General features: G+C 37.1%; 1 protein-coding gene across 5 annotated transcripts in view; it reads right to left on the reverse strand.

Annotated features, from left to right (window-relative positions):
• Positions 1–324: 324 nt before the first annotated feature.
• ctbp2a (C-terminal binding protein 2a) overlaps positions 325–18,653 on the reverse strand; it is a 71,193-nt gene continuing 52,864 nt past the window's right edge. For 3 of the 5 annotated variants that reach the window (XM_087802203.1, XM_087802200.1, XM_087802204.1), the window contains 8 exons: positions 12,596–12,750; positions 7,649–7,793; positions 6,590–6,796; positions 6,210–6,424; positions 5,408–5,538; positions 5,213–5,340; positions 3,857–3,977; positions 325–1,550 (listed from right to left, as the gene is read on the reverse strand). In XM_087802203.1, coding sequence (XP_087658329.1) covers positions 1,367–1,550; positions 3,857–3,977; positions 5,213–5,340; positions 5,408–5,538; positions 6,210–6,424; positions 6,590–6,796; positions 7,649–7,793; positions 12,596–12,750 — 1,286 coding nt within the window. In that variant the 3' untranslated portion in view covers positions 325–1,366. Of the gene's footprint in view, positions 1,551–3,679; positions 3,760–3,849; positions 3,978–5,212; positions 5,341–5,407; positions 5,539–6,209; positions 6,425–6,589; positions 6,797–7,648; positions 7,794–12,595; positions 12,751–18,653 lie in introns of those variants that run through there. The other 2 variants (XM_087802201.1, XM_087802202.1) reach the window with 2 other exon arrangements.

An 18,653-nucleotide genomic window follows, 5' to 3' on the forward strand; every position in this document is an offset into this window, starting at 1 on the left:
ACTAAACCCCTTTAGTCATATTTAGATTCTAGAAATACAACAGAAATATCTACAAACAACATTTCTTAGTTTCTACATGATCTTTGACCTCATGATGCCACATACATATAGTGAAGGTCTGGTTTCTTACCTCAGATACATGATCACCTAGTCAAATAAAGGAAATAATGAGATTAGTAGTAGTTAGCAAGGTCAGTCACTGTCGTTTATTTGTAAATAAATCCTCTTTTTCTTTAGATTTCTGTGGGAGCAAGACGTCGTTTGCCCTCTTTTATAGAACTCAACATTCTCTCCACCAAAAGAAAAAAACGACACAGTCTCACCAATCGATCAGAACCGGTTGTTTTATTTATTGTTTCCAGCTGCGATGTAATGCTAAACGTTCACCTTGTACAAGAAAACAAACACAAACACTCACACTAAAAACCATTTGCTAGCAGCTTCCTCTCGTGTACGTGTCAGGGCGCGACAGGGTGACGGCGAGTCCAGCCGGTGGAGTCGGGGTTCGAGCAGAGAACGAAATAAAGAGAAGTCGGGGGTCAGCGGAGGGAGGAAAAAACAGGACGCTCACTCGAGACTATGATCACCTGAACACTCGACAGGTCAAATACAAATCTAACAGACGGAAACACATTGAACATCAACAAAACATACATTTGATATAGATCAATTAAAATATGCAAAATAAATGATAAAAGGAAGTTATTTATTTAGGAAGTGGCTTTTTTTTCATATTTTTAATTGAATTTGTGGTGATTATTAAATTGGCCGCAGTGTCAATCTAAAATTTAATGTGAAAATGATTAAGTGTGATTTTTTGATCACATTTAAATACGCAAACAGCTAAGAAATAAATATTTGGGACAAAATTAAAACCAAGAAACACTTTTGACTTCTATCTACGTGTTTTTGTGTTTTTGTTTTAAAGGGTCATCTTGGGGAGAGAAAAAAAGAAGAAGAAAAAAAAAAAGCCCAAATCCAATCCCAGGAGCAGTTAAAAGCATTCTACATTCAACATCTTCAGCAACAGGTGATTATGATGAATTTACTTTCGTTCACTTGCAAAAACAATCTAAAAACACACAGTCGGAGAAACAGAAAAAACATCTTGAGGTGAAGCTGACGAGGAAAAAGAGAGAAGTTTTGCGATCGTTCGAAGAGTCAAGGTTTTCCTTCCTCCACATGGAAAATGTCCGTGGCAGGAAACACCAATCGACGATCCTCAGGAGGTAAAAATGAACACAACAAAAACAGACATGGAAGGACGAGCGGTCGTCGACAGTCCTGTTGCTGTGTGTGGCGTCCGCCCCTCGGCTTACGATTCCCACCGGAGAGGAATCCCGGAAGTTCCGTTTTCCCCGGGGTCTCATGGTTCTGTCATGTGCTCTCTCATGTGGTCGCCGTGTTTGGACGGTTGGTTGGGGGAGATGGCCTGTGACGGGTGGGATCCAGGGGGGAGGGTGTGGGCGATGGGGATTCCTCCAGGAAGCAGCCCCTCCATTGGCCCGGGGATCCCACCCGGGGCGACGCCCACGACCCCGGGAGGAAACCTGTGGACAGAACAGCAGATATAACCAAACATAAATGATACATGAAACATACTATTGTGGAGTAACAAGTATTATTTAAGTACTATAAAAATCTCCTCCTAAAATCCCTTTCAATTAAATATTTATCATCTTTAATTCTACCCATTAATACAGTTCAGTATCAGACATTATTCTTTTTATTCATAGTTTATAATTTAGTATAGTTTATTAACTAAGAGATAGGTAAATAAAAATACTAAAAATTACTAAAAATAGTAAATGGTTAAAGCATTTAATCATTTAAATAATTGAATTAAATTATTCCTATATTTAATTTTAGCTTGAACAGAATTTAAAAAATTAGATAATGAAAGGTTTAATTTGTTTTATTGAATAATTGTATGTAAATGTATATATATTTTAACCCGTAGCGTGCCAGTATAATATAATTATATGTAATATAAAATATAAAAACAGTCGCATGGTCGCCTACGTTTCGCCGTATCATCTAAAAGTTCAATCAAGTGGCTCAGTACTCTTTTACTATTCAAATATTAAATTTAATTAAATTCTTTCTCTTTCTTCTCTCTCCATGAAAGAAAATCATAGTTTCAATATTTGAAGTGTTACATTCAACCATTTACTATTCTGACGGCATTAATATACTTCCATATTTACATTTTGACATCTACAACTAATAAAATTGAAGTTCACTTCAATACATTTTCTCCATTTATTTAAACCAACATTAATATTACTAGCGCCACCTACTGACTACAGCGACAAAATATTGTTGTATTATTTGACGTTGTTTAAGAGCAGCAGCGCTAACCAACTGTCTAGTTAAGACCATGCAAGTCTCTATAATGTTATCTATTGTGTCATTTTTTTACTTTTATGAGTCGATATAATTATATTATTTACTGTATTTTATTAAGGCGTGTGAAATAAGGCGCAATAATGTTCTAAATACAGCATTTCTTGGAGCTAAAAACTGAAACATCTGCTACAACACATGCTGTCATGTGACCTACTATTTTAGTTACAGGTAATTAAATATAAAAATAAAAAAACAAAATCATAACAGAATCAAATCATCAGAACAGCGCCGACTGCAGACGGGTTACAGACGAGGAACGATACACATGATGATCTTGTTATTAGTGATGGGTTGATGAGGCTTCATGATACAGATGTGTGGTGAAAACACTGCATCGTGATACAGTGTCTTTATTTGGAAAGCCCACTAGATGGCGCTCTCTTTTTATAATGTTAGGAAATAATCCAATGATTCAATGTAACCCTGGCATCATTTTCAAACTGAGAGTGCCATCTAGTGGCCTTAAACGTGAAGTATCATGATACAGTGTCTTCACTACACAGCTGTATCATGAGGTCTCACCAACCCACCACTACTTGTTAGATGTTTCGTCTGAGTGCAGTTTTAAAGGGAGATGAATTCACCAAAAATACATCAGCAAAAGGCAATAGTTGGTTTTGGGTGAACCTGTAAACTCTGGAATAAGGAGGAGCTGGAAAGGAGGAGAGGGAGAGTATTATAAAGTTTTGCAGTGTCAGCGTTATACTCCCAGAATAAAAAAAATAAAAAAATAGTTTCGAGTTTGTGTTTGACTCATTTTCATAAGTCAACAGGTTTATTTTCTGAGTAAACTTGACCGAAATGAGCGTCAATGGCTAATGTTACTTCAGAGAAAATACCTTTTAAAAAACAAATTTCAGACAATAATAATAAAAAATACAGAAATTATATGAATTACTGTGTCTTCTGTAACACAAGGTCAAGGACCACTGCTCTATTTCACCACAACATCTTCAACGCAAAATAAATTATTTCGCTCAGCTTCATGGTTTGTAAACCCTCTGCTGCCCCCAGTGGCGGGACGATAGAATGCTACAACGGTATTATAGGAACAGGCAGATACGTAGACACCCAACTAGCTGGACTATGGTTAGTCTCACACTCACACCTGGGTTTCTACCAGGGTTGCTAATGTCCTAGTAAAACACAAACACACACACATTTGTTAAGACACGGTCCTTTCATCAGGACGGGATCAGGGAGGATGTGGGTGTTCAGGGGAGTATTAATGATGTCGTATGATATGGCCTCTGGACCAGCAGGGACATTTACCTGTTTGAGATTTAGGTATATAATTTGTCCTGCATTCCCCCCGTGGCTATGGCCTGTACCATGGTTTGGTTGACTCGGCTGTGTGAGAGAAGCAGTTGATCAAGTTGTCTCCACACATGGTCCGAACCCAGCCTTAAGATCAGGAGTGAAGCGTAGCAGCAGGTCCAGGACTCACCTGTACGCCGCCCCGTTGATCTCCGGGTGCATCTGCTGCTGCTGCTCCATGACCCCCCACGGTGCCGAGTTGATGAAGAACTCTTTGTTGACGCAGTTCCGGAGGCTGTCAGGAATACGACCTGAGGGAAACAAAATATTCAATAAGACACCAGTTAGCTCCTGCTAAGAGACTTTGAAGCTCAGACAGACCTCGCTACACTTAAATCTTGATTTCCATTTTGCCTTTTCAATGATCAGAATGTCAGAACTTAGAGGCAGATAATATTAACTTAATCTCTATTTAAAACATTTAAGAACGTGATCATGAATATTATTTCACTGAACCTGATCTGTCTATTCTGTTCGGAGTCAAGAGAAGACTTGGTAGTATTACCCCGTAAGGCTTAGTATTACTACCCCACAGGGCTTGGTAGAAATACCACGCAAGGCTTTGTAGTATTACTCTGCAAAATCCTGTATTATTACTCTGCAAGGCTTGGTAGTAGTACTCTGCAATGGTCAGTAGTATTACTCTGCCCGGCCTGGTATTATTACTCCGCAAAGCTTAGTATTATTAATCGGCAAGGCTCGTTATATTACTCCGTAAGACCCTGTATTATTACTCCGCAAGGCTTGGTATTATTACCCCGAAAGGCTTGGTAGTATTACCCCGCAAAACCCTGTATTATTACTCTGCAAGGCTTGGTAGTATTACTCCGCAAGGCTTGGTAGTATTACTGTGCTAGGTTTGGTAGTATTACTTTGGAAGTCTTGGTAGTATTACTCTGCAAAACTCTGTATTATTACACTGCAAGGCTTGGTGGTAGTATGCCGCAAGCCTTGGTATTATTACTCTGCAAGGCTTGGTAGTATTACTGTGCTAGGTTTGGTAGTATTACTTTGGAAGTCTTGGTAGTATTACTGTGCTAGGTTTGGTAGTATTACTTTGAAAGTCTTGGTAGTATTACTCTGCAAGGCTTAGTAATATTATTCCGCAAGGCATGGTAGTATAACTTCGCAAGACCCTTTATTATTACTCCACAAAGCTTAGTAGTAAAACTCTGCAAGCCATGGTAGTATTACTCTGCAAAGCTTGGTATTATTACTCCGCAAGGCTTGGAAGTATTACTCCTGCCTGGCATGGGCCTCACATATACCGAGGGTGCCTGAGGGTAACCCAGGTTAATGTTTTTAGATGAGGCTGTTGTTGTTGACTCTCTGCTCATCAAAACCCCTGTGATCCTCATATATATGTTATATATATATCTATATGCTCTTTAATAGCAGAACATGGAATGTTGGCTGACAAAAATTATTCCTGTGTCAACACAGCTATATGACTATAGTCCTGACTCCTGTAGATCGGGTCTCATACCAGTGATGGCTCTTCGTATTTCTGTGGCAGCAGCTTCTCTCATCTCTAGGGACGCCTGCTCGCTGTACCAGGCGGTGTGAGGGGTGCAGATCAAGTTGGGGGCGTCTTTCAGTGGCCCTTGTGAGAAGCTAGAATGCAAGGAACAGACGTTTAGGATGAACGTTGAGATTTTTTGTCACAACCATCGGTAACAACCTGAAAGGCTCGGTCTCGTGGACGTCCAGCGCCGCCCCTCGTATCCTGCCTTCTTTCAGGGCCTGAGCCAGAGCCTTCTCGTCCACCAGACCCCCGCGGGCGGCGTTGACCAGGAACGCTCCTTGACGCATCTGTTCACAGTTTGTACTGTTACTTTAAACTTGTAGAGTTTTAATTTATTTTTCTTAAATAAGTTTTATTTTAATTGAAAATCTTCAAAATAAAAAATAAAATATTCTGGAATTCAATATATATAATTTAAATAAAACATAAAAATGTTTGAATAAAAGTGCATAGATTTTGATATTGGATTTAAAAGGCTAAAATTAAAACATTAATTTAATAATAGTTTATATTTAATTTAAAGAATTATTTGAATTAGAATATCAATCTGTGTTAAAGAAATATATATATATATATATATATATATTTATATATATATATATGAATAATTCAATTTTAAAAGGAAATCTAAATCAACCTCTAAATATATCTAGTTTTACATTTCAAGTATTAAAAAAAAAAGCACCTACTTTCCTATAAAAAAAATTGTATTTTATGTTCAAATATTTGAATTTAAAAGCCCATAAGAATTCAACATTTCAAATAAATATAAAAAACAACCTGTAAATATAGAAATGATTGAATTAAATCAAAATTATAAAGTTATAATTATAAAAAAAAATAATCCTTTGCAAAAAAAACACACCAAAAATCCAATTTTCTACATCAGAAGTGTTAAAATCAACCATTCGATATTATTACTATTAGCCTCCTAAAGACGTGGGACTGGATCGTTGACCTGTTTGATCGTGAAGTCGTTGATGAGATGGTGGTTGTGTTCGTTCAGGTTGCAGTGCAGAGACACGCAGTCGCTCTGGTACAGAAGGTCCTGCAGTGTGTAGACGCGCTGGACGCCGAGCGAGCGCTCCAGCCCGTCCTGCAGGTACGGGTCGTAGAAGATGACGCTGAAGCCGAAAGCCTTCGCCCGCATCGACACGGCCTGACCCGCGCGACCTGGGGGAGCACAGAGGGAACGTGAGTCGACCCAGAATGCACCACAGATATTAAATATGTATCTTCCAGAATAGATTTCTTAAAGTTGGTTCAGGAGATGTTTATTTAAAACATGTTTCATTTAAGAAAGTTTGGATTTCTGCTTGAAAACATCATGATTCTCACCAAACCCGATGAGGCCGAGCGTCTCTCCTCGGATCCTGGCGGCGCCCGACGCCACCTCCCGTATCTGCTCCACGCTCTGGACCCGCGTGCCCTCCCGGAGAGCCTGGTACAGCCAGGTGTTTCTTCGGTACAAGTTGAGAATGTGACAGAGAGTCGAGTCGGCCGTCTCTTCCACGGCCGCTGATGGTATATTACAAACGGCGATGCCTGTTAAGGGAATAATAAAGATGACTTGAGGTTCTTTAACTTTGTGTAACAAATTAAGTTACAGCAAAACTACAAATTCTTTATATTATTTACATTGTGTTTAATGTTAGACATATCACTTTATTTATTAAGAAGAAATGGAAATTAAAATAATATCTAAAACTGCAGTTTTTGGATCAATCTATGTATAATTTCATAAAAAAAGTTATATAAAAGTATCAAAAACACATTAACACATTAAAATTGAAGTAGAAAAAAATTATTATTTCAATTATTTTATGACTTAAATTAAGCCCCGGATAAAGTATGATACGTTTGTTTTTAAACAGTATCATTTCTTACATCAAAATTTGAATTTATGTCCGTCCCATAGTTTTATATACTATTTTTATTATTAAAATGTAGTATATTGAACTGTACTTTACCCCCTTGTGAAGATTATAATCTAAATTCTGTAAATCGAAGTAAGTATACCAATTAAATAAGAAACTTTAAATTTCTGTTTTTTTTTGCTCAAAACTATATTAGAAAATAATAAACATATCAAATAAATCAGACTATTAACAGCAAATATACTACAGTATTTATTTTTGGTTAATTTCTCTGTCAATGGAACCAGAACATTTATTTAATGTGTTTGTATATTTTCTTGAAATATTTATTTTAAATTCTATCATTTAACCTAATTTTTAAAAAAAACAATGTTTTGGATAATAAATGTGTCATGTCAAGGGAAAATAAAAGAACAGATAATATAGATGACTATAAAGGTTTAATAGTTGTTTGCTGAAGGTTAATTTTTGGCCTATTTGTTTGATAAATGACAGACGGGGAAATGGACGCTCTAATCACCGAGCTCGCCGGCCGCCTTGATGTCGATGTTGTCGTAGCCGCTGCCGATGCGGATGATGATGCGAAGCGCTTTGAACTTCTCCAGGTCTTCTCTGGTCAGGGTGATGGTGTGATACATCATGGCGCCGACCGCCTCGTTCAGCACCTGAGAAGAAGCCAAACCTCATCCGTCACACTTTCTCCGCCACGTCGAATTTGCATGTGTGGAATGATGACCATTGTTGTTCTTAATCAATATCAGCCACATTCATATTCAGATGCGGCGAATATTATTATGTATGAGGGACATGTGTTGGTCGGCATTAATACTGCTGCGCTCGGCTGGATGCACTTTAATGTGCTCTATCCTTCATCTAAATGCAAATGGTTTGTTTACGTGCACTCTAAAATACAAGAGTGTTCATAATGAGTTCTTTACCGAGCTGGTGTTTGTCACAATCAATTCATCCAGGCGGTGTGCAAACAGGGGAAGAGTGAGAGCAGGAAGATCCATAGAGTCCAGTTAGAAACCAGCAGAGCAGACAATAAACACTATAAATCAACAACAGGTCTTATGTTTTAATCCTGGGTGAACTGACTCACCGCCATTGATTATAATGCATTTGACCGATTCACTCCGCATGCCGCCGTAGTATTACGACAAAGTATTACTATGGTAGGCTTTGTCGTATTACTACGCAAGGCATCGTAGTATGACACCATGGTTAGAGGAATTTGACCGCAAAGCTTCCGTATTATTACTCAGCAAGGCTCCATAGTATTAGTCCACGAAGCTCTGTATTATTACTCTGCGAGGCACAGTAGTATTAATCCGCAAGCCTCTTTAGTATTACTCCTAAAGGCTCTGTATTGTTACTTTGCGAAGCACCGTAGTATTACTTCTCAATGCTCTGTATTGTTACTCTGCGAGGCACCGTGGTGTTACTCCGTGAAGCTCTATTGTATATCTCTGCAAAGTTCTGTAGTATTACTGCGCGAAGCTGTAAGTATTACTCCATGAGGCTCGGTAGTATTACTATGTGAAGTACTATTACTCTAAGGAGGCACTGTAGTATTACTCTGCAAAGGTACTGTAGTAATATAGTTATATTCTGCGAAGGCACCATAGTATTACTCTGCGGAGGTACACTAGTATTACACTGGAAGGCAATGTAGTATTACTCTGTGAACGTAATGTAGTAATACTCTGAGAAGGCACCATATTATTACTCTGCAACAGCACTGTAGTTATACTCTGTAAAGGCACTGTAGTTTTACTCTAAGGAGGCACGGTAGAATTACTCTGTGAAGGCGCTGTAGTAATACTCTGCAAAGGCACTGTAGTATTACTCTAAGGAGGCACGGTAGAATTACTCTGCAAAGGCACCGTAGCATTACTCTGGGAAGGCACTGTAGTAATACTCTGCAAAGGCACTGTAGTATTACTCTAAGGAGGCACGGTAGAATTACTCTGCGAAGGCACCGTAGCATTACTCTGGGAAGGCACTGTAGTATTACTCTGTGGAGGTATAGTAGTATTACACTACGAAGGTACCGTAGTATTACTCTTAGGAGGCACTGTAGTATTACTCTGCTAAGGCACAGTAGTTTTACTCTGCGGAGGTACATAAGTATTACTCTAAGGAGGCACTGTACTATTAGTCTGTGAAGTCACTGTAGTATTTCTTCTTAAGGCGCTGTAGTATTAGATAGTTTTACGTAGTGTTACTGTAAACTATAAAGATGCACTAGACTCAATGCACCTTCAAACCCGGTGCTTATAGTGTGAAAAACACAGCAGCTGCAAGTGTAAGTAAAGCTTTTAAAATCTATCGACGGAGAGTTTTAATTACGAGTATATGAGTGAAGCTAAAAACTCAACATGAATTGTATTTACTTGAGCCAGCTTTTGGATGGAAACGAGGCTGGAAAAACGACACAGAGCCAGAGAGGAAGCACCAGGGAAACGAGCCGAGCCGGATGAAGTGGAAATAGTGAGCAAATGGGGTTTGAATTATGCTCATTAGTTAAAGTACTGCAGTCTTGAGCGTGCTCGCCACACAGAGCGCTCACGTCGCATCCTTCTTGTTGGAGGCCTATTATCTACAGCGGCGGGTCGTGAATATCGCAACAAAGACGACAAGCTAATTTTTTACTCGGGGTAATGGAACATTTGTTAAGACGACTGCTCTCTCTTTTTTAGCCGAAGGGATTCATTATGTTATTGCTGATGCGTCATTTCGTTGGGATGAAGGATCCCCACAGGTTGCCTGGCAACTTCAAGTGGACAGCAGTTAGTAAGGAAGGTGGTATTTACAAGTGTTTGACAAGATGTTTAACAAATACTACTTCAAGAATGGTCACGTAATTGTTGTGAACTTCATCCTACAATGGTTTTTTACCACTTGAATCTATTTTTATCTCTGTGTAAGAGGAGGATATTTTATTTAAATATATTTATATAGTAGAATACTGTCTTTTATGTATACTAATATAAATGTTTTATTGAATATATTCAAGATATGAACGACTTTGTTTTTAATAACCATATTAAAAGGTCATTTTTACCATTTTTTTAATGAAATATTTTCAGAATTATCGATTTTTTTTCATAATTTAATTTCCATGTTGTAATTCCAATAATACACATCTTCCAAATGCAGTATTTTCTTTTAATTTGTAGCCTTTTCATTTCAATATAGAAATATTGGTATAGTAGTCAAACTGTATTTGACAGTATTTAACCAACATTTTTTTTTATTGAATTTGAAAGGCTACAAATAATATTGAATTTAAGAAACATTTTTTTTAATGATTGGAATTAGAATATCAAACTCTATGCTTCAAAATGTTAATTTAAATATATATATTTTTTTCATTCAGTTAAAAAAATATATCTTATTCAACCTCTCAGTATCTAAATTGTTAATAAGGAAAAAAAAGGGAAAAAAAGCCTATAAATGTTTTTATTTTTTGCCGTGAGACATTAAATTCTTAGTACAGGTTTTCACAACCTTCCTTTTCAAAGTGATCGTTTTAATGTCGTGTGCGTCTGTTCCAGAATAAAATCTTGACCTTAAAATAACAAAACAAATGAGAGAGCTTTTTGAAAACTCAACATGAAGTCGTTGCACCGTGAAAGAAATACTTTCAACGCGTCTTCATTGAAGCTTGTGTGAGTCAATAGTTTAAGTGCAACATGTAAGAAAAATGATCACAACAACACTTGTAGATATAGAGGAATACTTATTCAGCGTAAAATATATTAATATTATGCATTAGCTTCAATAGAAATCTTGAAAGATGCTGATAAAATCACTCTTTAGGCGTTGAAAAATGAACTTAATCCCACACTGAAGTGTTTTCCACTCATCTTCGTTACTGACTCTTGGTGCATGTTGACCATTATCTGCTCTTCCACTTAACTGCTTATATTATTGTCTTTTAAAAGTTCAAACAACGTTGTTTTTTCAACATTTTCTGAACAATACAAAAGTGAATAAAATCAAGATAATATAGAACAGTTTATTGTATTTTTCTATCTTATAAAATGTTTTTCATTTGGTCGGAAAAAATGTTTGTCTTTCCCCTTCATATCAAATTTTTAATGACAGTTTTGTTGTTAATTTTACATTGGATTATTTTATCTTAACTCTGTGCAAAGGGAACTTAACAACTGCTTCTCAGACATGTGTTCGGCATCAATGAATACAAACTAAATCAATGAACCATTAATATCAAATCTTTGTACAACATCTTGTTGGAGAGGTGAGATCTTGACGCCACACGGTAAAAGGAGATGTTACTAAACTTCTTGCTCTGGCTCTGAAAACAATTCTACCATCAGCCTCCTCTCTTCCCCCACCTCCCCCCCGCTTCACAAAAGCTGCTGGCCCAGACACAAAACCAGTCTAATTGAACTGGGAAAGTGGATCACGCCTGTGGGCTGGAATATTATTAAAAGAGCGAAGAGTGAAGTTGGAGGATAATGAGGATCCATCTGCTCTGAAGTGACAGCAAAACTACATAAGACTCTGAATCAATGCATCACATTTAGGAACTGAACATTAGAGTTATAGACAGAGATGTCTTCATCTTCGTCCAAAAAAAGACACTTAAAAACATCCAAATACCTCCATACTGCTTGTCTGTAACGTCCATTATTTATTTGAATCATCGACATAACAAATTGTTGCCAAAATAAATTAACAAATCTATTTTTCAAGCTTGTTTTTAGCAGAAGATTTCAGGTCTTTCAGCTACTTCTTGAAATATAACATCATTCAAACGATTTGCGATGATGACCTGGTATCCTCCGTTAAAAACAAGTTTAAAATATGAACAATTTTTTTCTGAATAATTTCCCTTGTCTGGGCTTCAAAACAAGATGGATGTTACAGACGAGCAGTATTTGTATTTGGATGTTTTTAAGTGTCTTTACAGATGAAGACGAAGACAACTGAGCTCCAGTCGCTACTTTAAAATGAACAAATATTTGTCTATAACTCTAAAAAGTAACAGATCACTCTGTAAATAATCCCAACCCTTAGTCGACATGAGGGCGAGTAGAAAATGAGTGAAATTTGAATTTGAAGTTGAACTATATCCCTTTAAGAAAATCTGAAACATCTTGTTTGTCAAAAATATCTATCATGAGTCGACGTGATCGTCTTGTTTATTTCATACAACATATGATTATGTATTTATTCATCTCCATCCAGTAATCAGTGCGACGATTATAATAAATCAGTAAAACTGTTCAACCACACAGACATTCAAAACAGCTGCCGAGAGCTGGACTGGAACCTCCAGTTATTTCCTTTTCTATGGAGGGAGGGATGTGACTGTGGTATAAGAGGAAAAAATGTTGAATTCCAAAATACTTTCCAAAGCGTTAAACCCAAGCATTTTTTACTGAAATCCCCTCGTATGCTAGATCTTCATATGAAATATTGCAGGGATTTTTACCTTCTCGTGGATCTCCTGGGTGGACTGGGCGTCACAGAAGGCCACGGTCGCCAGGTCTTTGAGGATGGGCATCTCCACGGTGCAGTCGCGCCCATCCAGCAGCGCCACCAGGGGGCGCGGGTGCATAGGCCCATTCATAATCTGGGGCCGAATACCTGCAGAGAAAAGCACATATTCAATATTTATATGAAGGGAAACACACACAAAAGCAGCAAGTGAGGAACTGTAACACACTCTCACACCTGACACTGGATCAATGCGCGCGCAAAAAACACACAACGGATCCACCTACACACACACACACTTGGAACACTTGGATATCACATTTGCAGAGTTTATGATATGGCCAACCCCTTCATTGCTGTTACTCATGCAGTTACTAGGCAACAGGTCTTTTCACCCCGTGAGGTCACCACCTCAATTATCTTGTCGACACACACAAGTGTGTGTTCGTGTGTCGCGGCAGCCTTAGTTCACTTAACACTTAAAAAGATCTTCCTCCATTACAACAACATTACAAGTGTCCCTCTTTACGCCCAGAGTTTAGTTTAGCATCTTCTCACTCGTCTGAATCCATTTTTGTCAAACATTAAAATCAGATTTAAATAAAGTTTTTTTTTTAATTAATACTTCTAGTTTCCCTCACTAACTTAGTGACTTGGCAACCTCTGATGCCGCAGAGGATTTTGAGAGGAGAGAGTGAGGAAATAACGTCCTTAAATTCTTCTGAATAAGGAGATATAAAAGATCAAAAAGAGAAAGAAGTGGAGAGAGGGAGGGAGGGAGGAAGGGGAGGGAGGGTCCACACACCAGCACTCTCTGACTCCCTGCTGCCTGTTGTCATGGTGATTAGAGGATTTGGGCAAGGATTATGAAATATTTTATTTAGTGGCATCTGTGCTGCAGGAGAGAGGATGTCCAAGTCGGTTCTCTCTCTGTTGGTTTCACATTTCGGCAGCTGGGATCCCAATATGTATGGCAACGGCGTGCGACGCTGTGTCTTAGATTAAAGATAAAAAAAAACACATCTTGGTATATTAAATATATTCAAAAATACAAATCGCTTGTCAAAAAGTCATACGTCGTACTTTAGGACGCAACAATGACAAATTCAGTCTGAAATCGTATGTCATGTCAACTATCACGCCTCCTCTGTCTAAAGAACACATGTCAAACTTATCTGGTCTGAAGAGAAGGAGATTCAACACTAATAGACTCAGGGACACATTCATTTCTCGTGCTACTAGGCTGTATAATTCTGAATTTTATTCAGAATATATTCTGTTATTCTCCTTTTGATCTGTTATTTATACTTGCACTTGTCGTCTCTTGCCATTTGTTCTTTTGTTTGCACTTTGTTCTTATTTTAAACGAAACTTGGTGTACCCAACTGGAAACCCAATTTCCAGAGGAGATCCATCCATCCATCCAAGCATCCATCCATAAGTCATTTTATGTGGCCTGCCAGATGATTGGCAGATTACAGTTCATGTGGTTGACCTACACGAATCGTGTTTAAAATAATACAAAGAAAAAGGGTAATTGAGTTGGACACCCTAAGTTTCAATGCCTCATTGTTAGCCATAGAAGTAGCTAGGACATGGCAAGAAATGGACCCGAAAATGGATGGATAGAGGAATCAAACGGCAATCTTTCTGTTCAAGTTTTGTCTCAGTAGAACTCTAGCTCTTATTTTAACGATGTACAACTTTGATTTACCAAGAGAGTATTCGACGTTGCCAGGAGGATAAACAAATGAGAAACTGGTAAACACTTTCACATGTGGTACGTGGCAATGGCGCGATTGAGGAGCCACATTATTGACAGTAACACTAGGGGAAGCCAGAAACAATATTTTCAATCCCAAGTGTTTCTTCAATATAGGAGTAAACAAATAACAATTTGTCGTGTTGAAACTCACCAAGAAAAACTTAAAAACAACTAACAAAATAATATCTAAAGAACATGGCAAGGATTTCTAGAAGTGAAGTATAACATTTTTTGTTTTTCTAGTTTTATTTGAGACTCTTTTAATTTAATCTTTTAATATATTTAATATGTAATTTTATATTGATTATATATTTAATATATAATTTTAACATGACATTATTTTACTATTTCATTGTAGTTACTGTTGGCTAACCGTGGCTAGTCAGTAAATATACATTTAAAACTTGATAATGGATAGTGAGAAAGCTAAAGGTGCATACATTGCTGTACAGATATATAAATATAATATGACCGCACAGGCACACATTATAAATAATGCAGTTCTCACACACACATCTCAACATACACACTGGTGGCTTATTCTTAAAGGAACAAATGTCCAAATGACTGCACGTTGAAAAACTGCCGCCGAGATAAAAGACGAGTGGGGACGACATGCTGAAGAGCAGTCGAGGCATCTCGGCATCAGCCTTTTATCGCTATTATCTCCCATATTTCATTTTTTCCCGCGAGCAGCTTGAAGGACGTATTGTAAGATGTAAGTGATCACCTTTTAAAAAGCGGTTAAAGGGACCATCTATCTGTTTAACACACGACTCGCTGACGGATGGAACAAAGTGATGCGTCCCGTTGCTCCTTGTGTTGTTTGTTTTTTTTCTTATGATGGATGACAAACTGCACACAGAGGAAATAAATTATTTAGATGGCAACTGTAAACATTCTGATTTCTTCCAGAAATAATTTATGGCAGAGACAAATGTATTTTTTATGTTATAACTGAGCTTTGCTGTTCAGCCACTTGTTATTTATGTTGTTATTATTATTTACGTTATTATGATACAGCGTCTTCAGATTTAAAAATAACTATAAATATCTGACTCATTCATATCTATTGCCAGGAAATCACATGCAGCAAGCCAAGCCTTATTTATTTATCACCAAACTATTTCATTGCCATTGCCTAAAGAATCAACCATTTTTGGAATATCAGTAGAAATATCAGTCCTCCGTTAGGAATTTGTTAAAAATGTATTAAAATGTCAAACCTAATCAATGTCAATAATGATTTATATGAGTAAACAAAACTTAGAAAAGTTACTGAAGAACAGAATTTTAAGACTTAAAGTAGGATATTATCAAAATCTGATTATGCAATACAAAAAAACAAAAGAAAAAACCCAACCAAACTTTACCAAGAAATTAAAGAATGATCTAGATCACATAAAAAATCTCAAAGTAGAATATTGATTCTACTTTGAGTTGAGATTTTGTGATCCATGAATATGCGAGTGTTTAAGATAAGATTAAGAAACAATATGATTATTGATGCTAACAATTATACGACTGCCAATAAAAGTAACGTGAGGAGACTAAGGTAAAAGGAGAAGAAAGACAATATAATATTTAGACTCATACTTTAGATCAGGGGTGGGCAATTACAATTCTTCAAGGGCCACATTCAATTCTGTGAATGTTGTTAGGGTCCGTCAAGCCAAAAAAAAGTTAAAAAAAAGTACATTTGTCATTAGGCCGTGAAATTTATTAAGCTAAATAAACTACAATTTTATTCTTGTATATGTGAGTTGTTTTCAAAACATTTCTTCAACTAACTTAAAAAAAATGTTTTTTAAGTTAGTTGAAGAGTTATTTAAGTTATATACTCGAAAAACTACACACAAGAAAGGATGGAAAAAGTGAATAAGTGTAAAAATATAATTGAATAATAAATACAAAATTCATTTGTTGATGCATTAGAACCATTTATAGATGATCCTACTATGACATCACGAGGGCCGCATAAATACAGTAAAAGGGACGCATTTGGGCCCCGGGCCGCACTTTGCCCAGGTATGCTTTAGATAGTTTAAATATGATTTTCAGCCAACAACTTGGAGGGCGTTGGGGTTCAGATTGAGTTTTGACACCTGATCTAAAAGATGACGAAGGTAAAAAATGCCTTGTCATATCGGTTCCTACAGGCACCTTTAGTGACTTCACCTCTTTGTCTGCTCCCACCATCACACCCCTGCTGAGTCCTCTCAGACACCCACGCCCACAACGTCTCCGGCACATTGCGGCGCCCACACACCGAGCAGCTGGTGACAGAAACAGCCGTGTCACTTGTAGGAAGAAGTAGGTCAGACCCTGTTGATTAATTATTTCCTGATGGCTAATTGCTTCTTCTGCGGCCTAATAAGGCAGAACGTGGCGGCGCACTAAACACATGATGAACGGCTGGATAATTAACTAGTAACGAGCTTTTTAATGTGGGATTTAACGACTTGGATACCTGACGAATTATTGTTAAAAGTTACAAGGAGGATTTGCACAGAGACGTTGATATGAAGTCATTTTTAACATGAGTCTAGTTGCAGTCAATACTTCAGTACCGGGAAAGAAACCAGCCTCTTGCGACGTGTCGTTTTTATTGTGGTTTGTAATTCATCGTGTCATACTTTTTATCATCCAAATAATGTCAAAATATTTTCTTTAATGCCTTATTATTTCTTCATATTTCCTGTCATGATGGTTTAATGGTTCTTAAGAGTCATTAAGACTTAGTAGAACTCTAGCTATTATTTGAACCATGCTCTTAACTACGTCACTTTGTTTGGATGACCCGCCTCCAATGAGTTTTCTTATGAAGTAGTATATCTTGTTTTGTATCAAGCTGTATGTGGCAACATAGCCATAGAGGTTCCACGACATTGTAGTTACACGTTTTGACAAGGTTTTTAACCTGTATTTCTGATTTAATGATATACAAACTCATGTATATTTTTCCCTGTACAGATTGGAATCCAGTAGGATCTGGAATCCTAATAGTAAAATCCACTGTACTAGTACAGATTGGAATCCTGCTACTGAGCTGGGATCTTAATATTGATATAGGTTAGGGTTAGGGTTTAATTTTTTTGATGTAATCCGAATTTCTCCTATTAGATTTGGAGATTGTCCTGTTAGAATTCTCATTTGTCCTAAAACAGATTGGAATTCCAATATTCAGATCCCAATATCGTAGTAGGATTCCAATCTCTCCTAGTAGAGATTGGAATTCACTAGTAGAATCTGGAATCCTACTAGTACGGATTATAATTCCAATTTGTACTAGTAGGATTCCAGATCCTACTGGATTCCAATCTGTACTTTGACATAAACATTTACTTAAAACTCTTGGTCACAGTTTTGATACTGTCTATATATCTTTTTTTTAATATTTATATATATATTTATGCTGTGTTTGACAATGTTTTAACCCGTAGTGCTGCTTTAATTATATATATATATATATACACACATATTTACAACTCTTGGTAACACTATATATAGGAAGTAGGTCAAACACTGTTGCATTGTATGCAATTAAAGTGTTTTGTTTTTCGGTCAGTAAGACACATTCCATATTAATTAATACATTTTTTTTTAACACATTTCACACATCCATACATCCTACAGGAAACAGTCACACCTATAGCTTAACAAAATGCTTCTGCTTACTCTTTTAAACACAAGTTAAAAAACACTAAAGCTGGCCACTGTTTCTTGATGGATGTTGAAACGCTCAAGTATTACCAACGACTACATCAGCTTCTCTGCAGATTTAAAAACATGTCTCATCTGGAACTTCATTAACTCAGTATTCATTAAAACATTTACTTATTTATGCTGGTTAGAAATGGACGCTCATGAAAAAAAGCTCAGTATAAGTGAGAGACAGCTCAGTTATTACAGTTTATGATCGTCATTTTTAATTAGAAACAGTTGACTTCCATATAATATACAACTATATGACTCACTAGAAGGTGCTCTGAGCAACAACGACTGATAACTGCGATTGTTCCGGTAAAAGAAATTGAACCAGCATCTCTTTAAACTGACTCACAGCCGTCGTCTGTGGATTTTTTTTCTTTTCTTTTTTTCCCCATATGTATCGCCACTTTTTAGCAGCACAACTTTAAATGAGGGAGATATTTCTGGCCGGCCTATCATTTGGACGGAGAACGTAAACCGCATGTGCCAACCTCTCGTTATTGTGCTTATCGCTACACAATAGCCAGCATTGTGTCGGAGCCAGCAGAGTAATGGAGGAACAAGGCCGACGGCTTGA

Source organism: Callionymus lyra, chromosome 11 (assembly GCF_982586985.1).
Source record: "Callionymus lyra chromosome 11, fCalLyr1.hap1.1, whole genome shotgun sequence".
Taxonomy (NCBI): domain Eukaryota; kingdom Metazoa; phylum Chordata; class Actinopteri; order Syngnathiformes; family Callionymidae; genus Callionymus; species Callionymus lyra.